General features: G+C 63.8%; 3 protein-coding genes across 14 annotated transcripts; 1 reads left to right on the top strand and 2 right to left on the bottom strand.

Moving 5' to 3' along the window:
* VPS37C (VPS37C subunit of ESCRT-I) lies at window positions 1-4,601 on the top strand. Of its 8 annotated transcripts, none has more exons than XM_040560266.1 (6): window positions 1-231; window positions 1,075-1,400; window positions 1,712-1,827; window positions 1,908-2,079; window positions 2,576-2,658; window positions 2,922-4,601. In XM_040560266.1, the coding sequence occupies exons 3-6, from the start codon at window positions 1,735-1,737 to the stop codon at window positions 3,651-3,653; spliced, it is 1,080 nt and encodes a 359-aa protein (XP_040416200.1). In that variant the 5' UTR covers window positions 1-231; window positions 1,075-1,400; window positions 1,712-1,734; the 3' UTR covers window positions 3,654-4,601. The 8 variants fall into 8 exon arrangements, with proteins under 8 accessions (XP_040416200.1, XP_040416198.1, XP_040416195.1 ...); XM_040560264.1 differs by having other exon boundaries at window positions 1-240; XM_040560261.1 differs by having other exon boundaries at window positions 1-330.
* Window positions 4,602-4,738: 137 nt separating this feature from the next.
* Window positions 4,739-10,540, bottom strand: CD5 (CD5 molecule). 5 transcript variants are annotated; one of them, XM_040560241.1, is made up of 10 exons: window positions 10,383-10,540; window positions 9,333-9,371; window positions 8,505-8,918; window positions 8,082-8,381; window positions 7,099-7,383; window positions 6,885-7,016; window positions 6,397-6,450; window positions 6,006-6,128; window positions 5,802-5,896; window positions 4,739-5,727 (listed from the first exon to the last, which is right to left on the bottom strand). In XM_040560241.1, the coding sequence occupies exons 1-9, from the start codon at window positions 10,432-10,434 to the stop codon at window positions 5,811-5,813; spliced, it is 1,485 nt and encodes a 494-aa protein (XP_040416175.1). In that variant the 5' UTR covers window positions 10,435-10,540; the 3' UTR covers window positions 4,739-5,727; window positions 5,802-5,810. The 5 variants fall into 5 exon arrangements, 3 of the variants coding, with proteins under 3 accessions (XP_040416175.1, XP_040416176.1, XP_040416173.1); XM_040560242.1 differs by having other exon boundaries at window positions 4,739-5,896; window positions 8,505-8,567; window positions 8,643-8,918; window positions 10,383-10,514; XM_040560239.1 differs by having other exon boundaries at window positions 4,739-5,896.
* A 2,880-nt stretch (window positions 10,541-13,420) lies between these two features.
* Window positions 13,421-18,777, bottom strand: CD6 (CD6 molecule). The gene is made up of 13 exons (XM_040560221.1): window positions 18,576-18,777; window positions 16,832-16,903; window positions 16,429-16,755; window positions 16,009-16,317; window positions 15,620-15,919; window positions 15,463-15,531; window positions 15,194-15,334; window positions 14,990-15,109; window positions 14,802-14,912; window positions 14,631-14,726; window positions 14,313-14,516; window positions 13,797-13,961; window positions 13,421-13,715 (listed from the first exon to the last, which is right to left on the bottom strand). Exons 1-13 carry the CDS (start codon window positions 18,628-18,630, stop codon window positions 13,627-13,629), a joined length of 2,058 nt encoding a protein of 685 aa, XP_040416155.1. The 5' UTR covers window positions 18,631-18,777; the 3' UTR covers window positions 13,421-13,626.
* Window positions 18,778-18,852: the final 75 nt, after the last annotated feature.

Raw genomic sequence — 18,852 nt, 5'->3', positions numbered from 1 at the left:
CGCCTCCGCGCCGGAAGCCGGAAGCGCGGGGCGGCCGGGGCACGGCACGGCGGCGGCGGCGCCTGCCGGGGGCGCCTGGCGCCGGTACCGGGCGGCCCGCGGCCGCTTCGCTCGGCCCTGCTCTGACGCTGAGCTGCCGCCCCGCTCCGTGCCGCTCCACGCGGGTGCGCCGCGCCCGGCGGAGCGGGTAGGACACCGGCGCCGTCCCCGCCCGCTGCCCGGTGCGTCCCGGTGCGTCCGGTACGTCGTTGCGTCGCAGAAGCCGTGGCGCGAGTGCTTTGTAGCCCCTAAATGTTTCCCGGCAGCACAGGGTTGTTCGAAATCACTCAGGCAAGCAGTGCCGCAGGGCCATTACTTCCCCCTATTTCCCCCTATTTCCCCTTATTTCCCCTCTATTTCCCCCTATTTCCCCTTTATTTCCCCCTATTTCCCCTTTATTTCCCCCTATTTCCCCTTTATTTCCCCCTATTTCCCCTTTATTTCCCCCTATTTCCCCTTTATTTCCCCCTATTTCCCCTTTATTTCCCCCTATTTCCCCTTTATTTCCCCCTATTTCCCCTTTATTTCCCCCTATTTCCCCTTTATTTCTCCCTATTTCCCCTTTATTTCCCCCTATTTCCCCTTTATTTCCCCCTATTTCCCCTTTATTTCCCCCTATTTCCCCTTTATTTCCCCCTATTTCCCCTTTATTTCCCCCTATTTCCCCTTTATTTCCCCCTATTTCCCCTTTATTTCCCCTTTATTTCCCCCTATTTCCCCCTATTTCCCCTTTATTTCCCCCTATTTCCCCTTTATTTCCCCCTATTTCCCCTTATTTCCCCCTATTTCCCCTTTATTTCCCCCTATTTCCCCTTTATTTCTCCCTCCCCTTTATTTCCCCCTATTTCCCCTTTATTTCCCCCTATTTCCCCTTTATTTCCCCCTATTTCCCCTTTATTTCCCCCTATTTCCCCTTTATTTCCCCCTATTTCCCTCTATTTCCCCTTTATTTCCCTCTGTTCCCCCCTATTCCCCTTTTATTTCCCCTTGTTTCCTTATATTTCCCTCTATTTCCATTTATTTCCATTATTTCAGCGATTTTTAAACCTACGAGTGTTGCATCAAGCTCCCTACCCGGCCAACATTAAGCAACAGCGTTACTGGTAGCCATTAGTGAGGGGAGTGGTGCCACCCTACAGCCAGGAAAGAGAACACGCAGGAGGAAGGCACATCAGATGGGGCGAGGAGCTGGAGAGCTGGCGAGGTGCAGGAAGACGCGTGGTGGCAGTGATCCGTGAGCTGCTGCGGGTCCCGAGCGTGGAAAACAGCTCGGGGAGAGCAGGATTTGTGAATGGGATGGTGCAGCGAGAGCCAGCTGGAGCCTGGGAGTCGGCGTGACGTCGTCCTGCTATCGAGGGGCTGTGAGTAGGTGTTTCCTTGACAAAAACGTCTGGCAGGCGAAAGTGATCCTTCCAAGCACGCTGTGAAAAGGAAGAAAAAAAATAAAATTACAAAGTCAGCTGCCAAAGAAGGAATGGTTAGAAATGTTCAGTTTTCCTTCTCGCTCTGCCCTCGGTCTCACTGATTCTTTGTAGCATAAGGGAACTTCTCCGGCGTAGCTGTTTCGAGCGGTTCAGCAAAGCTGTTTTTAAATCCGTAATAGGATTAGTGCCTATTTGCAGTGGGCTTTAGTAAACCTCCTCTTCATTTGACGTCCTTTCCCCCATCCTAGGAGCCCGCACCTCCCCTGGGAGGATGGACACCCTGAAGAACCGGACCGTGGAGGAGCTCCGGGAGCTGCAGGAAAATGCCGAGGAGATCGAGCGCCTGGCCCTGGAGTCGAGGGAGGTAGGCAGGAGGCGGCCGGGCGAGGGCTGGGCTCGGGGCACCTCGCCGGCAGTCCCACGACTGCCGGGTCTCCTCCCCAGGTCCAGGAGCTGCAGCTGGAGAGGGAGATGGCGCTCGCCGCTAACCGCAGCTTGGCCGAGCAGAACCTGAAGTTCCAGGAGCCCCTGGAGACGGGGCGCTCCGACCTCTCCCGCAAGTACGAAGAGCTGCAGAAGCTCGCCGAGCGCTGTAAGGAGCAGAAGGCGAAACTGGGTGAGTGGATCCGAGTCTTGCACCCCGTCCTATACGGTCACGTGGGCTGTAGCTAGCTGTGCAACATCCTTCCCTGTTGCATCTCCCTGCACCAGCCGTACTGAGCAGGAAGATTCGTTTGGGGTGGCGGCAGTAAGGACTCTGCTGTGTGTCAAAGCTGTGTTCCCCCGTTTTCCGGTCAAATTCATGGGGCCAGGTTGAGAATGCTGTCTTGGCAAAAAAACCTTCCAGTGCAGCAGTGGTTAAGGCTCTTTCCTCTTCTGTTTTTCTCCTTGCATCAACATTTTCCAAGGTAGGAAGGCACTCTTGTGCAAGCGGATTGGGCACGGAGATGTGACATCGAGGAAGAGAGCTCCTTCTGTTTTATGTTTTGAGTGTCTCACGTTACAGAGCTGCGGAACAGATGACGAGCACAGGCTCTGTAAGACAGGGCTGTGTGCTAATGTTTTTGCCCCGTTCTGTGTTCCATGTTTTGCTTTGCTGCTTGTTTCCTCAGAGAAATTTTCAGCAGCAATGCATCCTCAGATGTTGCTGGATCTCCTGCAGGTGGAAAGCCAAAAAATCGAAGAGGAGTCTGAGGTGAGCTTAAGGTTTAAATCCATTAGCAATTCCAGCGATTAGTCCTCAAAGACTTGCACTTACACTCCCAAGCCTAATCCCTTAAATCAAGGATTATCTCTTTGTAGTTTGACATCGTTGCTCCAAAAAATTGGATTTCCCTTTCTTTGCTTGTGTGTGGCGCAGTGATCCTCTGCATGCACCTGAGAGAGAGACGTAAATCCTATCCTATAGTGGGTTTGGGGAGGAAGTGCTGAGGGATGCAGCAATGTCTTCTCTTGCAGAAAATGGCTGAGAAGTTCCTGGAGGGCGAGGTGGCCCTGGAGACCTTTCTCGAGCAGTTTTCCGTGATGAGGAAGCTGTCCCACTTGCGCCGGGTCAGGGTGGAGAAGCTGCAAGAGATCCTGCGCAAGTCGGCGGCGCCGCAGGAGCCCGGCAGGGACTCGAAGCAGCAGCAGCTGCCTCCTCACACCCCTGCAGACGCGCCGAAGCCGCAGCCTGTCCCCTCGGGGGCACCTTCCTTCCCTCTGCCCTACAGCCCGGCCCCGGGCATGCCGGTCGGCCCCACAGCCCACGGAGCTCTCCCTCCTGCTCCTTTCACTGGCGCCCCGGTCACCGTGGGACACGTTGCTGCCTCGCAGCCCAGCACCCAGCCCGTGTTTCCCTGCCAGCCTCCGGATGCCGGATACCCGCCCGTGCAGGCTGCCAGCTCCGCGCCGGGCTACCCCCGGCCTCCCTCAGGAGCCCCCTCCTCTGTGCCAGCCTACTCCTGGTCTCCGTCCAGGGGCCCGCCACACGCCCCCTCCTTTCCGGGCCCTCTGCCCTCCACTCCGCCGCCCAGACCCGGCTACCCTCCCTATGCACCCCCCGGGGCAGGGAGGCCGCAGTGCCCCTACCCGACTCAGCCTCCCCTTCCCAGTTTCCCAATCCCCCCACAGCCTCCCTATCCTCCGGGGCCTCCCTTTGGGTACCCCCCGCCACCAAACCCTCAGCGCCCCGCTTGGCCTGGCTACTAAACTGGGACTCACGGGCAGCGTGCTCTGCTGCTCCCTCCTCGTTGCGGACTGAGGAAGAGGAGCGAGCCGAGAGCATCGTGTAGGATGAGAGACGTGGCAGGCGGTCGCAGCTGCACCTCTAGGTTCAGTTTGGGACGATTGCTGGTGGGCCGGAGCGGCCGCTCTTCCCAGTCTGTTTGTCCAGGCTCCGTTATAAATTCCAGGGAGCCATCGAGGTACCGGTGTGGGGTACGTGGGAGCGATGCGCACTGATAGCACCCGCTGAGAGCCTGACCCGCCGTCTGTGCGTGGGGGGGCGAGTGAGAGATCCTCCCTGCGTGCCTGTCGTTTGCTCTTTGGATAACACGTGTAATGCAGTAATTCTGAGCCTTTTCACAGGTGTTTAAAAGGCACGGTGGGAATCACTGACAGTATTTCTGACACAAAATACTCACGGCCCTCCTGGAATTGAGAGGCAGAGCCAGCCAGGCTTGCAGGTGGACTCGTAATGTGTCGTAGCAGGGAGAAGCAGCGAGCCAGCCCCTTGGGGGACTGGCCAGGCCTCGAGGTGTGTCTGTGTTTTTACGCTGGTGTGGGGTGACTTCCAAACCAGTTCTGCCTGAGGTGTTCCCACTGACTGTGAGGTCAGGTTGCCCTCGGCCCAATCCAGGTGCTCACGGCTCACTGGGGAGCAAAAACTGGGGCGTTTTCTGGGGTGCTGCAGGCTCCAGCCATCCTCGTGTTCCCCTCTCTCCTCAGGAAACACTAGGTAACGGGGTGCCCCCAGCTCTTAATGGAAATGGGATTTGCTTTGCTCAGCACTTTATCCTACGAATCCTGCTTGTATCCATGTAAGTTATTTATAAGGAACGATTACTAATGGACTAGAAAAAGAGGAATGCTTTGGGGGTTTGATGGACATAGTTCCGTATCGTGGTTAATTACAGTAATAAAACTCAATGAATTGCACGTGAGGTCACAGCAGTGGTTGCTTTCGGAAATGGCAGGGCATCCAGCTGGTACTTTCTATTGATCTTTTAGTACCATCCTGGCCTCCTTACACTAACTTCCTCTTGATTTTGTCAATAAAAGCTTTCACCCTCTTGCAGGACCATCTTCCTCTAATTTGTCTTTCCTGCTCTCTTGCTTTCATCTTCCCTAAGGGGCCCATTGCTGTGGTGATGTGCATCAGCCCAGCTCGCCCCTCGGCACCGTTTCTCTCTTGCCCTGTGCCGGCAATGAGTTTTCCCTCACTGGCTGGGAGGTTGCTGGTCTAAGGAGCAGCACTGGTGGGTAGTGGAAAGAAGAGAACAAGATGTAATTACTAGAAAAATGATTTTATTACAACCGTCGCAGCTAATTAAATATCTCAGATTTGGTTCTCAACATTTTTACCCTTCCTGCGCTCCTCGCATCTGCGCTTTGCTTTATACGTGGGCACAGATCTCACACTGTCCCACACAAGCACGGCCAAGCTCACATCTTTGCAGCCTTGCCCGAAGACCAGGGGTGCGTGGTCCCGCTGGCAAAGCGCAGCGCCCCGCTGACAGAGCCCCTCTCTGCGGGGCGGAGGAGCGTGGTTATCCCAGTTTCAAGGTGGAGAGGCCGGCAACCCCCCTCCGAGCTGTCGTGAGCGCGGCTGCTCCGTTCTCGGTGCACATGCAAAGCCTGCTGCAACCCAGCTGCCTTTTAGACTCATACAAATAGCTTAAAAAGCCCCCGCCTCGCACTTTCCCAGGCGGGAGGCCCCGAAGCGAGAGGGCACGGTTGAGGAAGCTTTCTCAGAAGGGCGCTCACTTAGCGGGGTGCTGTGGCACCCCAAAGCCAGGTGGGGGGTCAGAGCTGAGCACTGCTCGGCCTGGGGGGAGCGCAGCAGGCAGCGAGGGGTGCAGGCAGGTTCAGCTCCAGCTCTGGCAGGGACACGGCGAGCGACAAGGTCTCCCCACGAGTGACCACGTCCCTGTGAGCAGGACAAGCTCTGCCACGCCGTGGGGGGACGCAGGGGGCTTCTGGCACAGGCATTTGTCTTCTCTTCCACCAGCTCTGTTCAACTCATGCTTTACCTTTCTCCATGTGCTGAATCCCACCTCTGTCTGCAGGGCGAGGAGGAAGGGCAGGAAACAAGGTGGTTTGCCAAAATTTAAGTAGCCGCAGCTGGGCCGCCCCTACCTCTCGGGGTCACAGCCTGCGGGCAGACTGCAGGTCGTAGTCGCTGTCAGAGGAGTTGTCCGGAGGGTTGGAAGATCGGGCTGCGCCTTCCAGGGCTGCGGAGGGAACCGAGCAGGGCACAGCTCCTTACTGGGGCTTGAGAAGGGGCCGCCAGCCCCAGGCAGCCCCTCGCTCGGCATCACTGTCCCGCCTCCCACGCCTCACCTGTGTATGCCGACAGGTAGGAGCTCTTCTGGGGGGGCTGAGCGTAGTCGTTGTCCCCCCCCTGCGCCCTCTGCCCGTCTGCCCGCGGCCTCAGGGTGACGGTGCTGTTGCGGTGGAAGGAGACTGCAAGGCAGGGCGGCTCAGGGTGGGGGCAAGGTGCGCAGGGTTGTTCGAGCACCCCCCCCGCCAGGTGGGCGCACGCCCCGGCCCCCTCCCGAGGGCTGAGTAAGAGCGGGAGCCGCTCGCCCGTGGCGAGCCCGGCTGAGTCAACGCCGCACCGGTGAGTCAACGCGGCGGCAGGAAGCGAGAGCCCGTTCACACCTCCGCCGCCGCCGTGCCCCAGCCCAAAACCCCGCTCCCTGCCCGCCGCCCCCGGGCTGCTGCCGCTCACCGTTCTGGTTGAGCCCCGTGGGGCCGATCCACTGCCGCTGCTTCTTCTTGGAGACTGCACGGGAGGGGAGGCGGTGAGGCACGACGCGTCTCCCCGAGGAGCTGCCGGCTCGCTCTGCCGCCAGCTTCTTTTCCTCCGTCTGCCGGCCCCCCGCGGGCCCCATCTGCCGCGCTGAATAATCCCCCCACCGGTAATCCCCCCCGGGACCCGCTGCCCGCCTCATGAAATGCTCCTTTGTGCACCTAATCCCCCCGCCGGTGCCACGTGGGACAGCAAAGGGACAATGGGGACAGGGGTTGTGGCACTGGCGTCCCGTGGTGGCACCCGGCTGGGGAGGTGGGGAGCAGCGCGCGCGTGGCCCGAAACCCTGGGGGAGATGGGGAAAGCGCTGGAGATGGGCATCCCGTGGGCATCGGGGCGGGCACGGACTGGAGGTGCTGGGGGGACGTGGGGACAGGCTGGGGAGGACCGGGGAGCTCGCCACCTACTTTTCTTCATCAGCCACCTGTAGGCGGGAGGGCCGCAGATAAGCAGGAGGATGCCGAAGAGGAGCAGGGCCAGGCAGATGCTCGCCACGGTGCCCGCTGCTATGCCGGCGGGACGCGGCTTCGAGTCCTGGCCTGTGAGAGGACGGATGTCACCGCGCAGGGCCGGCACCTGCCGGGGCTGAGAGAGCTCCGCGGGGAGCTGCTGGCCACTTACACACGACTCGGGTGCGGAAGCAGGAGCGGAGCAACTTGGGGCTGTCCGGGCAGAGGTGCAGGTGGCGGACATCACATAAGACCCCCATGGAAGGGGGCTCTCGGACCTCAGTGCTGGAGGAGAGGTTGCCACAGCGCAGCTCCCTGCACAGCTGCCGGCCCCACTCGTTGCGCTGCGCCGGGCGGTTGCACAGCACCTGCCAGCGGCCCTGCTGGAACACCTCGATGTCCCCCTCGCAGGGCGTGGGGCCACCCGCCAGCCTCCGCACCGCCTGCGGCTGGGAACCTGCAGGAGAGAAACCTGGTGGCCGAGTGCCGGGATGCTCGCCGTGCCCACCTCTCCCTTCCCCTCTTGCCGTGGGCGTTGAGGGCTCGCACAAGCAGTGACAGAGACGTCGAGGGGCTTGGAACCGTCCCAGTGGCAAGCGCAGCCGTGAAACCCACTCTGGCAGCTGCTGCGGTTCATCCCGCTAAGCCCCCAAACCCCGCGGTCTGGCTTCAAAGCCTGAGCAGATGGAAAGGCTTGGAGCAAGCCTGCCGCTCGCCCCGGGGCTTGGCTCTCCTGGCCTTGGCACGAGCAAGGGGCTGCTCGGCGGGGAGCCGTGAGCTGCCTGCAAGCTTCCCCCACCACGCTTGCAGAAAACACAAAGGGGGCATGGACGAGAGCGTGCCAGACCCCGATGCCTTCCTCCCTCGCACGCGTTGGGTTTCAGGGTGCTGGCTCCCCAGCTTTTCCCGCTTGCAGGCTCAAAGCAGGGTCTGGGGGTGCAGTTTCCAGGAACCCAGCGCACACGGGAGATTTCCTGTTTTGTCTTCACGCACGGAAGAGGAAGAGCGGCAGTGGGTGGACGGCAACGTGAGGGGTGGAAGGGGCACCGCTGCCACCCATGGGTGCTCCCAGCTCCCCGTGCCCACCTCCTCCATGCCAAAGGAGAGCAGTATCCACAGCCCCCCCGCCACTGCAACCCCCCGTGCGTCGCTCACCTGAGCAGGTGAGGAAGGCGGGCGCTCTCCCGCGCCCGTCCCTGGTCCTGTTGAAACAGTCGAGGAGCTCGGGGCTCCTGCACGGCTCCACTGCCTCCCACTTCACGAGGAGCTGGCTTGTCTGCGGGGCTGCGGGGCCATCGATGGGGCTGCCGCAGCCAAGCGCGCTGCAGATGCGGGCAGCCAGCACCATCCAATTGCCCGGGCTGCTCGCCACAGCCCCCCACCGCCCCCGCATGTGGAGCTCCACAAAGCCTGAGCAGCTGAAGTTGCTGTCCACCAGCCGCAGCCTGGGGGGGCCTGGAGAGGGAACAGGGAGATCGCAGCCATCACAGGCAGGACTTTGGCTCCCCAAATTCCCCAGCAGCCACACTGCACGGGGAGCAAAGCCCTGCCACGCTGCGCGGGCAGCGGGGTTCTCACCGGTAGGCTCCGGGCTGGTGGTTGGTGGCATAGGGGGAGGCTTGGTGGTGGTGGTCGCCGGCTCTGAAACGAGAAGGGAGGCAACAGGTAGGGGCAGCGGGGGCACAGGGAGGCTGGGAGGGGGGGCATGATGCTCACCACTGCAGGCGAAGGTGGCGTGGCTGCTGCAGTTAGCCGACTGCCACTGGCAACTATCCTTCCCAGTGCACCGCAACGCCTGCACCCATGGCTCCTTGTTCCTGTCCACCACAAAGGGGCTGGCGGCAGTGGGGGGGCCACAGCCCAGCCGCTGGCAGATGCTGACCATGGCCTGACTCCCAATGCCCTGGCACACGGGGCTCCAGACTCCCTTCATGTTCACCTCCAGCTTCCCGGTGCAGCGGCAGCTGCCACCAGTGAGCCGCATGGGGGGGTCTGCGGGGAGAGCAGAGGCATAAGGGGCTTTCCTCCCCTCCCCATAGTCCCCAGATGGTTTTCCAGCCGGGTCTGGCTCGGTGCTGCAGAGAGGCTCAGCACCACTGCAGCAGCCGGGGCTGCTGGCAGCATGGGGCAGGAAGGAAACGGGGCTCGCTCGGGGTGCGCAGGGGAAATGGGGCACGGGGGGCACGGGCAGCAGCCATGAAAGCCCTGGGACCCTGTACCACACACTCACACCGAGTACCACGACACCACTGCTGGCCTCGTGGGACCGAGCAGATTCCACAGCCCCGAAGCCGAAGCCGTGGGGCCAGAGCCACCGCGATGCAGCGGGTGCTGGTCCGTTCCGACAGGCACCATGCTAACAAGTCCCAGGTGGTCCCGGGGAGCTGCTCTCCCCCTCATGCTCACCTGTAGGGTTCAGGGCCGCTCCTCTGTGGCTGCAGATTGCTGCAAGAGAAGGGGATGGGATCAGCTGTACCTGCACCCGGCGCCCCCACCATGAGCAGCGTCCCCAGCTCACGACCTGGCACCAGGTGTTTAGGAGGAGAAAGGTGATTGTGGGCACTCTGGCCAGCCTTGCGACAAGCAGGGAGGTTGGGGAGCACAGACCCCATAGGCTGCTGGTTTTTCTTGGCCATAAAAGAGCATTTTCCGGCTTTCTCAGCGAATTTGCACTCACCCCTACTCCTCCCTACCTTTCATTAAATACAAGCAACCTCACGCAACCAGCCACAGCGTGCTGGTAGATGATTACTGCTGAGAAAAAAGACAGAGAAGCACACCTGCTAATTGCCGCTAACTAGCTACCGTCATTACTGGTAGGAAGCCCAGGCCAAGCAGGCAGGCATGGTGGCAGTGCCCCTGCGGTGAGCTGAGCAGTGCCACCAGGCTGGACCCCGCGGGGCTGTGAGACAAGGACGGGGGGGGGCGGCTGCTGGGGGCTGGGGCAGCCCGTGCCCTGCCAGGGGGCCGCTCTGGAAGGAGCCGGTGATCCGTGAGCCTGGTGGCACCTGGGTGGGAGCCCGGCACCAGGGACACCGGCGTTTTGGGGACTGGCACCCGCTGAGTGTGCGCTCTCATTTCATCTACCAAAGCCCCAGCGGCAGCGCGGTGGCACTGTGGCCTTGTGCTCGGCCAGCCCCTTTGCCTGTCCCTGGCCCCAAAAGTCCCCCCGCAGCGCCATGTTCAGGGGTTGCGCAGGGAGGGCGCGGGACCCTGGCAAGGCGGTGAGCCAAGGGAGAGGCAATGGTGACCCCCAGCACAAGGCAAGGGACTGAGCCCCCATGTCCTGCCCAGCAGCAGGGTTTCACCACGGGCTCCGTGTTATCTTGGGGTTCTGGCCAGGCTGGGTTTCCCCCACCTGCTGCCCGAGGTGTCGGCGCTGCAGGGACGGTGCGGTGCATCTGGTAGGCGCCCAGCACCACCCGACCCCCCCGGGCCCAGCCCCACCGTACTCACCCCATGTCCCCAGCACGAGCAGCAGGCGCACGGCGGGCAGCCAGGCTGCCATGGGGCCGCTGGCTGCCTCCTCCTCCTCCTCCTCCCCAGCGCTGGCGGCTGAGCACAGGGCACCAACGCCTCTGTACCCGGGCCGGGGAAGGGAGACGTGGCGGGGACGGGGAGGAACAGGCTGTTTTTCCTCCCTCTGTGGTTTTCTGCGTCACGTCTCGCTCGTTTGAAGTCACAACCTGCCATCTGCCTCGCCGGGTCCTGCAGAACCAGAGAGAAACTGAGAGGCTCAACTTCATCTGCATCCCCACCCCACCCTCTCCTGTGTCCCCATCCCCATCCCATCTCATCCCCATCCCCATCCTCGTTCCCAGCCAATCCCCATCATATTCCCATCCCATCCCATCCCCATCCCTTCTCCATCCATGTCTCCATCCTCACTCCCCATCCCCTACGCATCCCAACCCATCCTATCCCATCCCATTCCTATCCCACCCCATCCTATCCCATCCGATCCCCATCACCATCCCCAGCAAGGGTTCCCCTGTCAGCCCCCCCAACTCCTCGGTGGGGTGAATGTGCCCAGTACTGGGGGGTGAGGAGGACCCCAGCTCTCCCTCGGGCCCCCACAAAGCTGCGGGCAGTGTGGCCGAGCCAGACCCTGGGGTCCTGGAGCTGGCACCCAAAGGGAAGCTGAGGGGTCCTGGGTGTTCCCGAGTGCCTGGAGCTGCACCCGCTGGTCAAAACTGGCCTCAGCTGCAGCTCAGAGCCATTTCGGGAGCCCACACCCTGGATTTCAGCAGAGTAAACCAGTGGTGGCCTCTAAACCCAACAGCCCGGGCGCTCAGAGGGGCCGGATCCCACCCTCGCTGCAGCGGGGAGCCCTGCGGCCGCTCTCACGAGGCACCGCTTCCTGCCACAACTAGCCGCCCCGTGCCGGGGGCTGCCTCCCTCGTCCGTCCGGGCTCGCTTCGCCTCTGCACCGACAGCCTCACCATCGCCTGTGGTCGCCGGTCGGGGCAAGCACTGCTGCACCGGGGCAGGAAACGTGCAGCGCCAAGCCCCGCCGAGCCGCGCCGCATCACCGTGTGCCTGAAGCACCCTGACGCTGGCACCAGCCCTGCTTGTCCCTCCTGCAGGCGACCTGGGGACACCGCGTGTCCCTGCGAGGCACGTGGGTGCCAGTGGTGACAGACAGGGGATGGGAGAGGCGCTGATTGATTGCGCCCTAATTAATTCCCCTGAATCCAGGTCATGCGTGCTGACGAAGGTTTGCCATTGACCCCGTGGTGTTCTTGATAAGTGGCGGTGCCATGGGGCCAGCGAGAGCTCCACTGCCACCTCCTGCTGTGCCCCGTAGCCACCCAACGCTCCACGGCCCCAGGGTGCCCTGCTCCTGTGGGGCTTCCCCCACCCCAAGACCCCTCTCCAGCCCCAGCCCCAGAGTGGGGCCTCGGCTCCCCTGGGAGTTTCCTGCCTCCGAGCTGCCTCCGGGCTGAAGATGTTCCATGACTCAAGAGGAAGCTCTCTGGGGCAGCCACAGGTTGCCGCGCAGAGAGGCTCGGAGCAGGCGGGTGATGCTCTGAGCCCTGCTCCGCGCTCTGCTCACGGCCGCGGGGTCCCCTTGGCCAGGTGGAGACCCCCAGCTCCTCCTATCTCGGACAGCATCGGGTTTTCTCCCTGTCCCCATGGGCTGGAAGGGCAAGGCACGGCCATGGCGGGAGTAGGGGCCAGCCTGGACGGCTGCTCCACGTGCGTTTCTGGAGAAGGATGTGTGCAAGGAGGGCTTTGCCCCATTTTTGACCCCTCCTGTTTCCTTTAGAGTAAAAAAGGGTGAACTCACGCTGCTACGCACCGCGGATCTTTCCATGGTTACCACAGGCTTTCAAAAGACTAAGCAACGTTTTGGCTTGATGGAAAATAACAATTTCAGCAAATTCCCCCCCGACACCATGCCAGGGATGCCCATCGCTGCCCTTGGCCATGTTCCCGCGTGCATTCAGCTGCCCTGGTCCTGGCTCTTCAGCCGGGTTTCACCACCTGGAAAGCCAAATACTCTCTGCCACGCTCCGAACCAGCCCCAGTGGCACCTGTAACCCCCACCGCCCTCACAGGGAGGCCGGGGAGGCCTCGTGCCACATCCCCGAGGGTGCCAAACCGGGCGGATGCGGGCGCTGGGGTCCAGCCCTCCTTTCCTCCAGAGGAGCTGCAGCTCTCAGCATCCCTGCAAGCTGCTGGCAGCACGAGCCAGCTCGGCACCATCCGTGTGCTGCGGCAGCTGACGGCTGTAATATCGTTCTGGAGGGGCCGGGGGAGAGCGATGGGACGTGCTGATGTGCTCCTTGCCCGTGAGAAGCCTGCTGATGGGCAGGAGCAGCCTGCTGGCTGCCAGCACACCGCCGTTGCACCGGTGGTGGTGAAAGCAGCACCGCCGAGCGCCCAGTGCTGTCACACGGCTGCACGAATGTCCCCGGCCGATGGCATCCACGCGGCGCAGCGGATCACAAATCGCAGACCAGGCCCCACGTCCCTGCCCCAGGCACCCCACGGGCACCGCGTGCCACAGCGGGTGCTGCTCCTGGCCCCGCTCTCGCCTCTCGTCTCCTCTGCCCTTTGTCTGGGGCTTTGTTGCTATTTTGGTGCTTCCTCCGTTGTTGCGGCATGGCCCCTTTGTTCTGGGCTGCCAGAGCCGCTCGGCTCGGTAAACAGCTGAAGGATGTGGCGGGGGGCAAATTTTCCACTGCGGCAGGTCGGAGCCCCAGGCAGCGTCAGGGAGCTTGGCTTCCCCGTGAAGGAGCACGTGGTGAGGGCGGGCGTTTGGGGTGCTTGGGGCCCCCACTGCGATCGCTGGGTGCTGCCTGTGGGCTGGGCTGGCTACGGTGGCCAGCACATCCCTGAGAGGGTGGCCCGGGATGGGGAGGACCGAGGGCTGGGGAGGGGAGCTCTGCCACAGGGTGTTGGGGACAGCAGCCCTCGGGAGCATCTGGAGACCCAGCCTCACTGCGGGGCCGCTGAGCAGCCATCCCCGTGGCCCAGGGACACGGTGACAAGCTGGGAAAAGCTTTTAATGGAAACACGTAGCCTGGCACAGCCTGCACCGAGCATCCCCCCGGGAGCCCCTGCGCCTCTGCCCATGCCTCAACACGGAGGAGGCAGACGGAGAAGTCCCAAGGAGATGTAAACAACGTGGTCGCGAGTCCTCCACAGCGCCCGCAGCCCCCTTCCCACCGCCCAGTGCTGCCCATCCCCATCCTCAGCAGCCAGAGCTCTGGATGTCATCGTAGTCGCTGCTCTCAGAGGAGTTGGGATCCTGCGCCGGGGGGCAGGATGGAGCCGGCCAGCCTGCAGGGATGAGCCCGTCAGGCAGAGCGGGGCCATGGGGGGAGGCTGGGGGCAGGAGCCCCCCCAGCACGGGGTCCTCACCGTGGTGTGGGGATGGGTACCCTGGCGGCTCTGTGCCCTGCACGTTCTCATACCACTCCCCCGAGGAGGTGCTGGAGCTGTCTGCAGGGTCGGTGGCTGCTGGAGGCACCTGTACCTGGGGCTGGGCGAGCGCTGGATCGGGCAGGCAGGGCATGGCCAGGGGCACTGGGGGAGGCAGGGGCTTACACTGGCACCTCCCATCCCTGCTGCCACCCCCCCAGCACCCAAGTGGCCCTTCCCAGGACTGTCCCCATCCTTGATCCCGTCCTTGGGGTCTCACCATCCCCATTCCCACCCCTGGGGCTGTCCCCATCCCCATTCCCATCCTTGGAGTCTCACCAACCCCGTTCCCATCTCTGGGGCTGTCCTCATCTCCATTCCCATCTCTGGGGGGGTCTCACCTCCCCATTCCCATCCCCGGGGGGGGGGGGTCTCACCATCCCCATACCCACCCCGGGGGCTGTCCCCATCCGGGCTGCCATCCCCGTCCCCTTGCAGCCCGCTGCCCGTGCTCACCGGTGCACGGCTGTAGGGTGCAGCCAGGGGCTGTGGGTGCTGCCTGCTGGGGGGGGCTGTAGGCCAGGGGCTGCGGACAGGGCCAGGCATGCAGGGGGGGTGCGCTCTCATTGCAGTAGGGCTCCATGGAGGACGAAGAGGAGGAGGAGGAGGACAAGCTGTTTGCCCTGCCCCACGGTGGGGAACACAGCGTCGTCGCTGGCACTGCAGGGCATGGGCCATATGTCACCCGGGGATCGGGGCCACACTGCTCGCTCGCCCGCCCGTGGGCAGGCAGACGGACGGTGCTGAGGGACAGAGGGACGGGGGCTGGCACACCTTCTGCAGGGAACGGCTCCATCCCGTCCTGGTTGGGCACCAACGGGTGCAGCTGCTCGCCCGGCTGCTGCTCGCCTGGCCGCCTGCGCAGCGAGTCTGCGGGAGGGCAGGGGGGGGACCCGGTCAGCCGGGGGGACCCGGGGTGGCAGGGGGCTGCTGGGGGGGGCTCACTGTAGAAGGTGGAGAGGGCCACGGGCGGCTTGCTGCTGAAGTCGTAGTGTTCGTAGTCGGAGTCAGAGGAGTCAGAGCCCTTGGCAGCAGGAAGGGTCACGGGCGAAGGGGCTGTGGGGCGAGATGGGGCTGATGGGGGCTAACGGGGGTTAACGGGGGCTAATGGGGCAGGTGGCCGCCAGACCCACCTGGTTCCTTGGGGAGGCTGGGGGCCATCTCCCTGTAGTTCTTGCAGGTCCCAGAGGGCACGTCGGGGCCCTGGGTGCTGTTGGTCACCAGGACCGGCCCAGGGGGGCACACGGTGAGGGCTGTGGGGAAAGAGGGGGTGCTTGGGATGCAGCTGGAGGGCATCGCCCGTCTGCAGCCTCCGCACCCTTGGGGGTGCTCCTTACCACTCCTCTTCCTCAGCCTCAGCAGAGCGATGGTGAAGGCCAGCAGGGTGAGCAGGAGCAGTGCCGCCAGGACCAGGCATGGGATGAAGAGGGGCACGTGCAGGAGGGACTGCGTGTCCCCAGCCACAGAGCCCTCCTCAGCTGTGGCAGAGAACGGACACAGGCTGTGATGCCCACAATGCCCTCCCACCCTACGGCTCCCCCCCAGAACAGGGGAAGGCTGCAGCCCCATTAACACCCCCCCCCGACCGACGGTGTGGGGAACTCACTGCTGAGCACCGTGATGCTGCTCGGTGTCACCGTCACTGTCGGGGCTGGTGTCTGCAAGCCCTGGGAGCCTGCAGGAGGGGAGGGGAGAGGCTGCAGCCCCCCTGCTGGGGCGGTCACCAGCAGGGACCCCACCCTGCAGTGCCAGGGGTCCCGTACCGTTGCAGACCACACCGGCCGCACGGGACTGATGGCAAGGCGCCGACTTGTTGTAGGTCCAGCGGCAGTGCGCCAGCGAGGGCTGCAAGCTCGAGCACACATAGAGCATCTTGGTGGGCAGCGTGTGGTGGAAGGACGGCCTCTCCAGGGGCTCCCCACAGCCCAGCGTGTGGCACAGCACGGCTGCCTCCACCTGGTACCAGGAGTTGTCGCACACCGTGCTCCACGTCCCACGGAAAAACACCTCCACGCGCCCCGCGCAGCCGTCACGGCCCCCAGAGAGCCGCCACTCCTGGTGCTCTGCGGGGAGGGGGCACAGTGGGGGCGTCTGCCCGGGGCTGCCCCCATTCCCCAGGGACGCGTGGCCGCAGCACAGCACGGGGACCCACCGGAGCACACCACGCCGGCGTCCTCTTTGTGATGGCAGTCGTGCTCGCCCGTGGCCGGGCACTCCCAGAGCCGCTGCTCGTGCCCGCCGCAGCTCACCTCGTCCCGCAAGATGGGCCCGCTGCCCCTGCCGAAGGAGGCGTCGCCGCGGGCGTGCAGGGCCCAGCCGCAGCCCAGCTGCCGGCACACCACCGCGGCGTCGGCCAGGTCCCAGCCGTCATCGCACACCGTGCCCCAGACGCCCGCCTGCCGCAGCTCCACGCGGCCCTCGCAGCGGCTCCGGCCGCCCGCCAGCCGCAGTGCTGGGGCACCTGTCGGGATGGAGGAGCGCTGCTGGCACCTCCAGGAGCCCCCATGTGCCGGGAGGGTGCGGTGGTGGCCACCGGCTCGTCCTGGCACCAGTATGCCCTGGTGGCTCTTACCCGTGCAGGTGACGCGAGCCGGCCCCGCGGCGCAGCAGCCTGGCTCGGTGGCCAAGCGCAGCCAGCACGGCTCCAGCCCCCAGCCGCTGCAGTTGGCCATGACCACGGGGCAGCCATCGGTGCTGTCCCCTTCCCCCAGCAGGCTCGGCGGCATGGCGTCCTCCTCGGTATCCCCGCAGTGCAGGCGGTGGCAGAGCTCCTGGGAGGCTGCGGTGTGCCAGGACCGCTGGCACACGGGCAGCCAGCGGCCCCCCTGCAGCACCTGCACCGTGCCCTCGCAGTGGTCGCTGCCGCCAGCCAGGCGCAGCATGTCCTCAACGGGGGGACCTGCGGACGGCATGGGTGGAGGGTGCCGGAGGGGCCCTGGTTCTGGCTGCCCCACCCCCAGGACACCCGCTCTCACCTGGTTCCACTGAAGCATTCCCAGCCGCGCCGCTCTTTGCCCTGGTGGGGGCCCCCCTTGGCTCCGCTGGGGCTGTGTGGAGGGGTCAGAGGTTTGGGGCTGAGCTCTGGGAGCCCCCGGCCCTGTTCTCCCACCCTGTGCCCTCGCCCCAGCCGTGTCCCCACCACGGGCGCCGGGCAGGAGGCGGCCAGGGAGATGCAGTTGAAAGACGGCATGGACGGACGACTGTGCCGACAGACAGACACACAGCCAGAGCCACCACACCCCTGGCCACGACATGCCCCCGCGTCCACCACCGACATCCCCCATTCACCCTCAAAGCCACCAGGCTGCCCGAGCCCCATGTGGGGACACCTGGAGAGGGTGCGAGGGTGTACGCCTCGGCCCCGCAGCGAGTGGAGTTGTGCTGGGGAAGGATGCACAAAATGGCACCTAGAGGCTGCCACAAAATGGGGGCCCGGTGAGGCCCATGCAGGAATGGCTCTCGCGCTCCTAAAACCCAACGTCTGTGGCTACACATCAGCCTCCCAGTGTAGGGGGACACGACCCAGGGCTGCTTTGGGGGAGCTCCCAGCACAGCTCCTGCTGCCCGGCCAGGCCCAGCCGGGGCTTTCGGTGCTGCCTGGACGTCGCCACTGGGGTGGCTGCAGGCAGAAGGCTGCGAGGGCAAAGCTGCTGCGTGCAAGGCACCGTGCACATGCTGCTGGCAAAATCTGTTCCGCCTCCGCTGTAAGTAACGGGCTGCAAGCTCGCAGCCTCAGGCCTCGCTCCTCAGCTCAGGAAGAGGAGCAGCTATTGCAGAGATGGTTTCTTACAAAAACAAGGGCACTTTTTGCAGCGCATCAGCCTGCGGTGGTGGTAAAGCCTGCTTTCACCTTCGCTCAGCGATACTCCACAGGAAACAACACGCTTCATTCCCATCATCTGCGAAACAACAGTCTTGTGCAAAAAAACAGTTTTCCCTGTGAGCTGGGCACGGCTCAGGCTGCTGCTCCACGGGGAACCCAGCCCGCAGCCCCTGGACGTGGCAGGACGGGGGCAGTGGGAGCCGTCAGCTGGAGCGCAGGCACTGACGATCGGTCACAGATCAACCAGCAGCAGGGCTGGCAGCTGCTTCTGTCAGCCATTTCAGGTGTGAAACCGCCCTGAACCCTACTGGAGCTCAAAATCTGCTCCAAAAGTGGCGGCCGGTGATGGGATAGGGCAGGATGGGATCCTTTTGGCTCGTGCCTGCAGGGAACGGGCATGCCGATGGCAAAGCATTTCACCTACCTGACAGCATTGGGGGGACACAAGAGGGAGCCTGGGGGTCCCCGCAGCAGGGAAGAGCAGGGGAAGCATCCTCGAGCCAAGCAGCAGAGGGGCGAGTCCCGCCACTGCCACCTTGGGGGCTGCTGAGGTGCGCAGGCACCCATAAAATCGCTGGAGAAATATTTTGGGGAGCAGTGCAGCAGCCATGCAGCCCCTTGCCAGAGCGGGTCGGGGTCCTGCCCACACCATCCTCTGCTCGGGGGGAGCAGGGACAGGACAGCCCAGGGAGCACCTTTGGGGTTCCCGAGCTCAACAGCCCCCAAGCAGGGATGCAGCAAGGCGAGGTGACGGTTGGACCCTGCTGACCACCTCATGGAGGGAAAGGAGGCCACATCTGCAGAGCATCCTCGCTCCACACCGAACCCGAAGCGATGCTGGTGACATCCCTGGCACGCAGAGGAGGCTGGGGGAGAGGCCGGGGACAGCGCCATACCTGGTCTGGGAGCCGCGGCACAGAGAGCCGCCACGAGCAGGCACAGCACCTCCATCCTCACCGGCTGCCGGGCAACCCCATGGCGCTCCCCCCTTCCCACTGCCGTGCTCAGCGCCAGGGACGTGGCTGGGACGTGGCCCCGTGGCGCCGCTCGCTCCGTGTCTGGCTGAGGTGTGCAGGAAGCCAGCCCAGCACCCCGGGGCTGAGTGTGGGGGTGGCTCCATCCTGCCACAGCAAACCACTGCGCGCCCCGGGGGAAGCGGCACCCCGGGGGCAG

This window comes from Cygnus olor, chromosome 5 (assembly GCF_009769625.2).
Source record: "Cygnus olor isolate bCygOlo1 chromosome 5, bCygOlo1.pri.v2, whole genome shotgun sequence".
Classification (NCBI taxonomy): Eukaryota; Metazoa; Chordata; class Aves; order Anseriformes; family Anatidae; genus Cygnus; species Cygnus olor.
The sequence above is the reverse complement of the archived record's forward strand: the minus strand, read 5'-3'. Positions and strand labels throughout refer to the sequence as shown.

Excerpts from the sequence above, each read along its gene's own strand:
- VPS37C (XM_040560268.1), top strand. The coding sequence starts at position 1,735 with ATGGACACCCTGAAGAACCGGACCGTGGAGGAGCTCCGGGAGCTGCAG. Across the intron at positions 1,828-1,907 it reads TGGCCCTGGAGTCGAGGGAG|GTCCAGGAGCTGCAGCTGGA; the intron begins GTAGGCAGGAGG and ends TCTCCTCCCCAG. Across the intron at positions 2,659-2,921 it reads AAATCGAAGAGGAGTCTGAG|AAAATGGCTGAGAAGTTCCT; the intron begins GTGAGCTTAAGG and ends CTTCTCTTGCAG.
- CD5 (XM_040560239.1), bottom strand. The coding sequence starts at position 10,434 with ATGGCAGCCTGGCTGCCCGCCGTGCGCCTGCTGCTCGTGCTGGGGACA. Across the intron at positions 9,372-10,382 it reads GCTCGTGCTGGGGACATGGG|CAATCTGCAGCCACAGAGGA; the intron begins GTGAGTACGGTG and ends CTTCTCTTGCAG. Across the intron at positions 6,129-6,396 it reads CACGGGGCTCAACCAGAACG|TCTCCTTCCACCGCAACAGC; the intron begins GTGAGCGGCAGC and ends CCTGCCTTGCAG.
- CD6 (XM_040560221.1), bottom strand. The coding sequence starts at position 18,630 with ATGGAGGTGCTGTGCCTGCTCGTGGCGGCTCTCTGTGCCGCGGCTCCC. Across the intron at positions 15,110-15,193 it reads GAGGCTGAGGAAGAGGAGTG|CCCTCACCGTGTGCCCCCCT; the intron begins GTAAGGAGCACC and ends CTTTCCCCACAG. Across the intron at positions 13,716-13,796 it reads GTACCCATCCCCACACCACG|GCTGGCCGGCTCCATCCTGC; the intron begins GTGAGGACCCCG and ends TCATCCCTGCAG.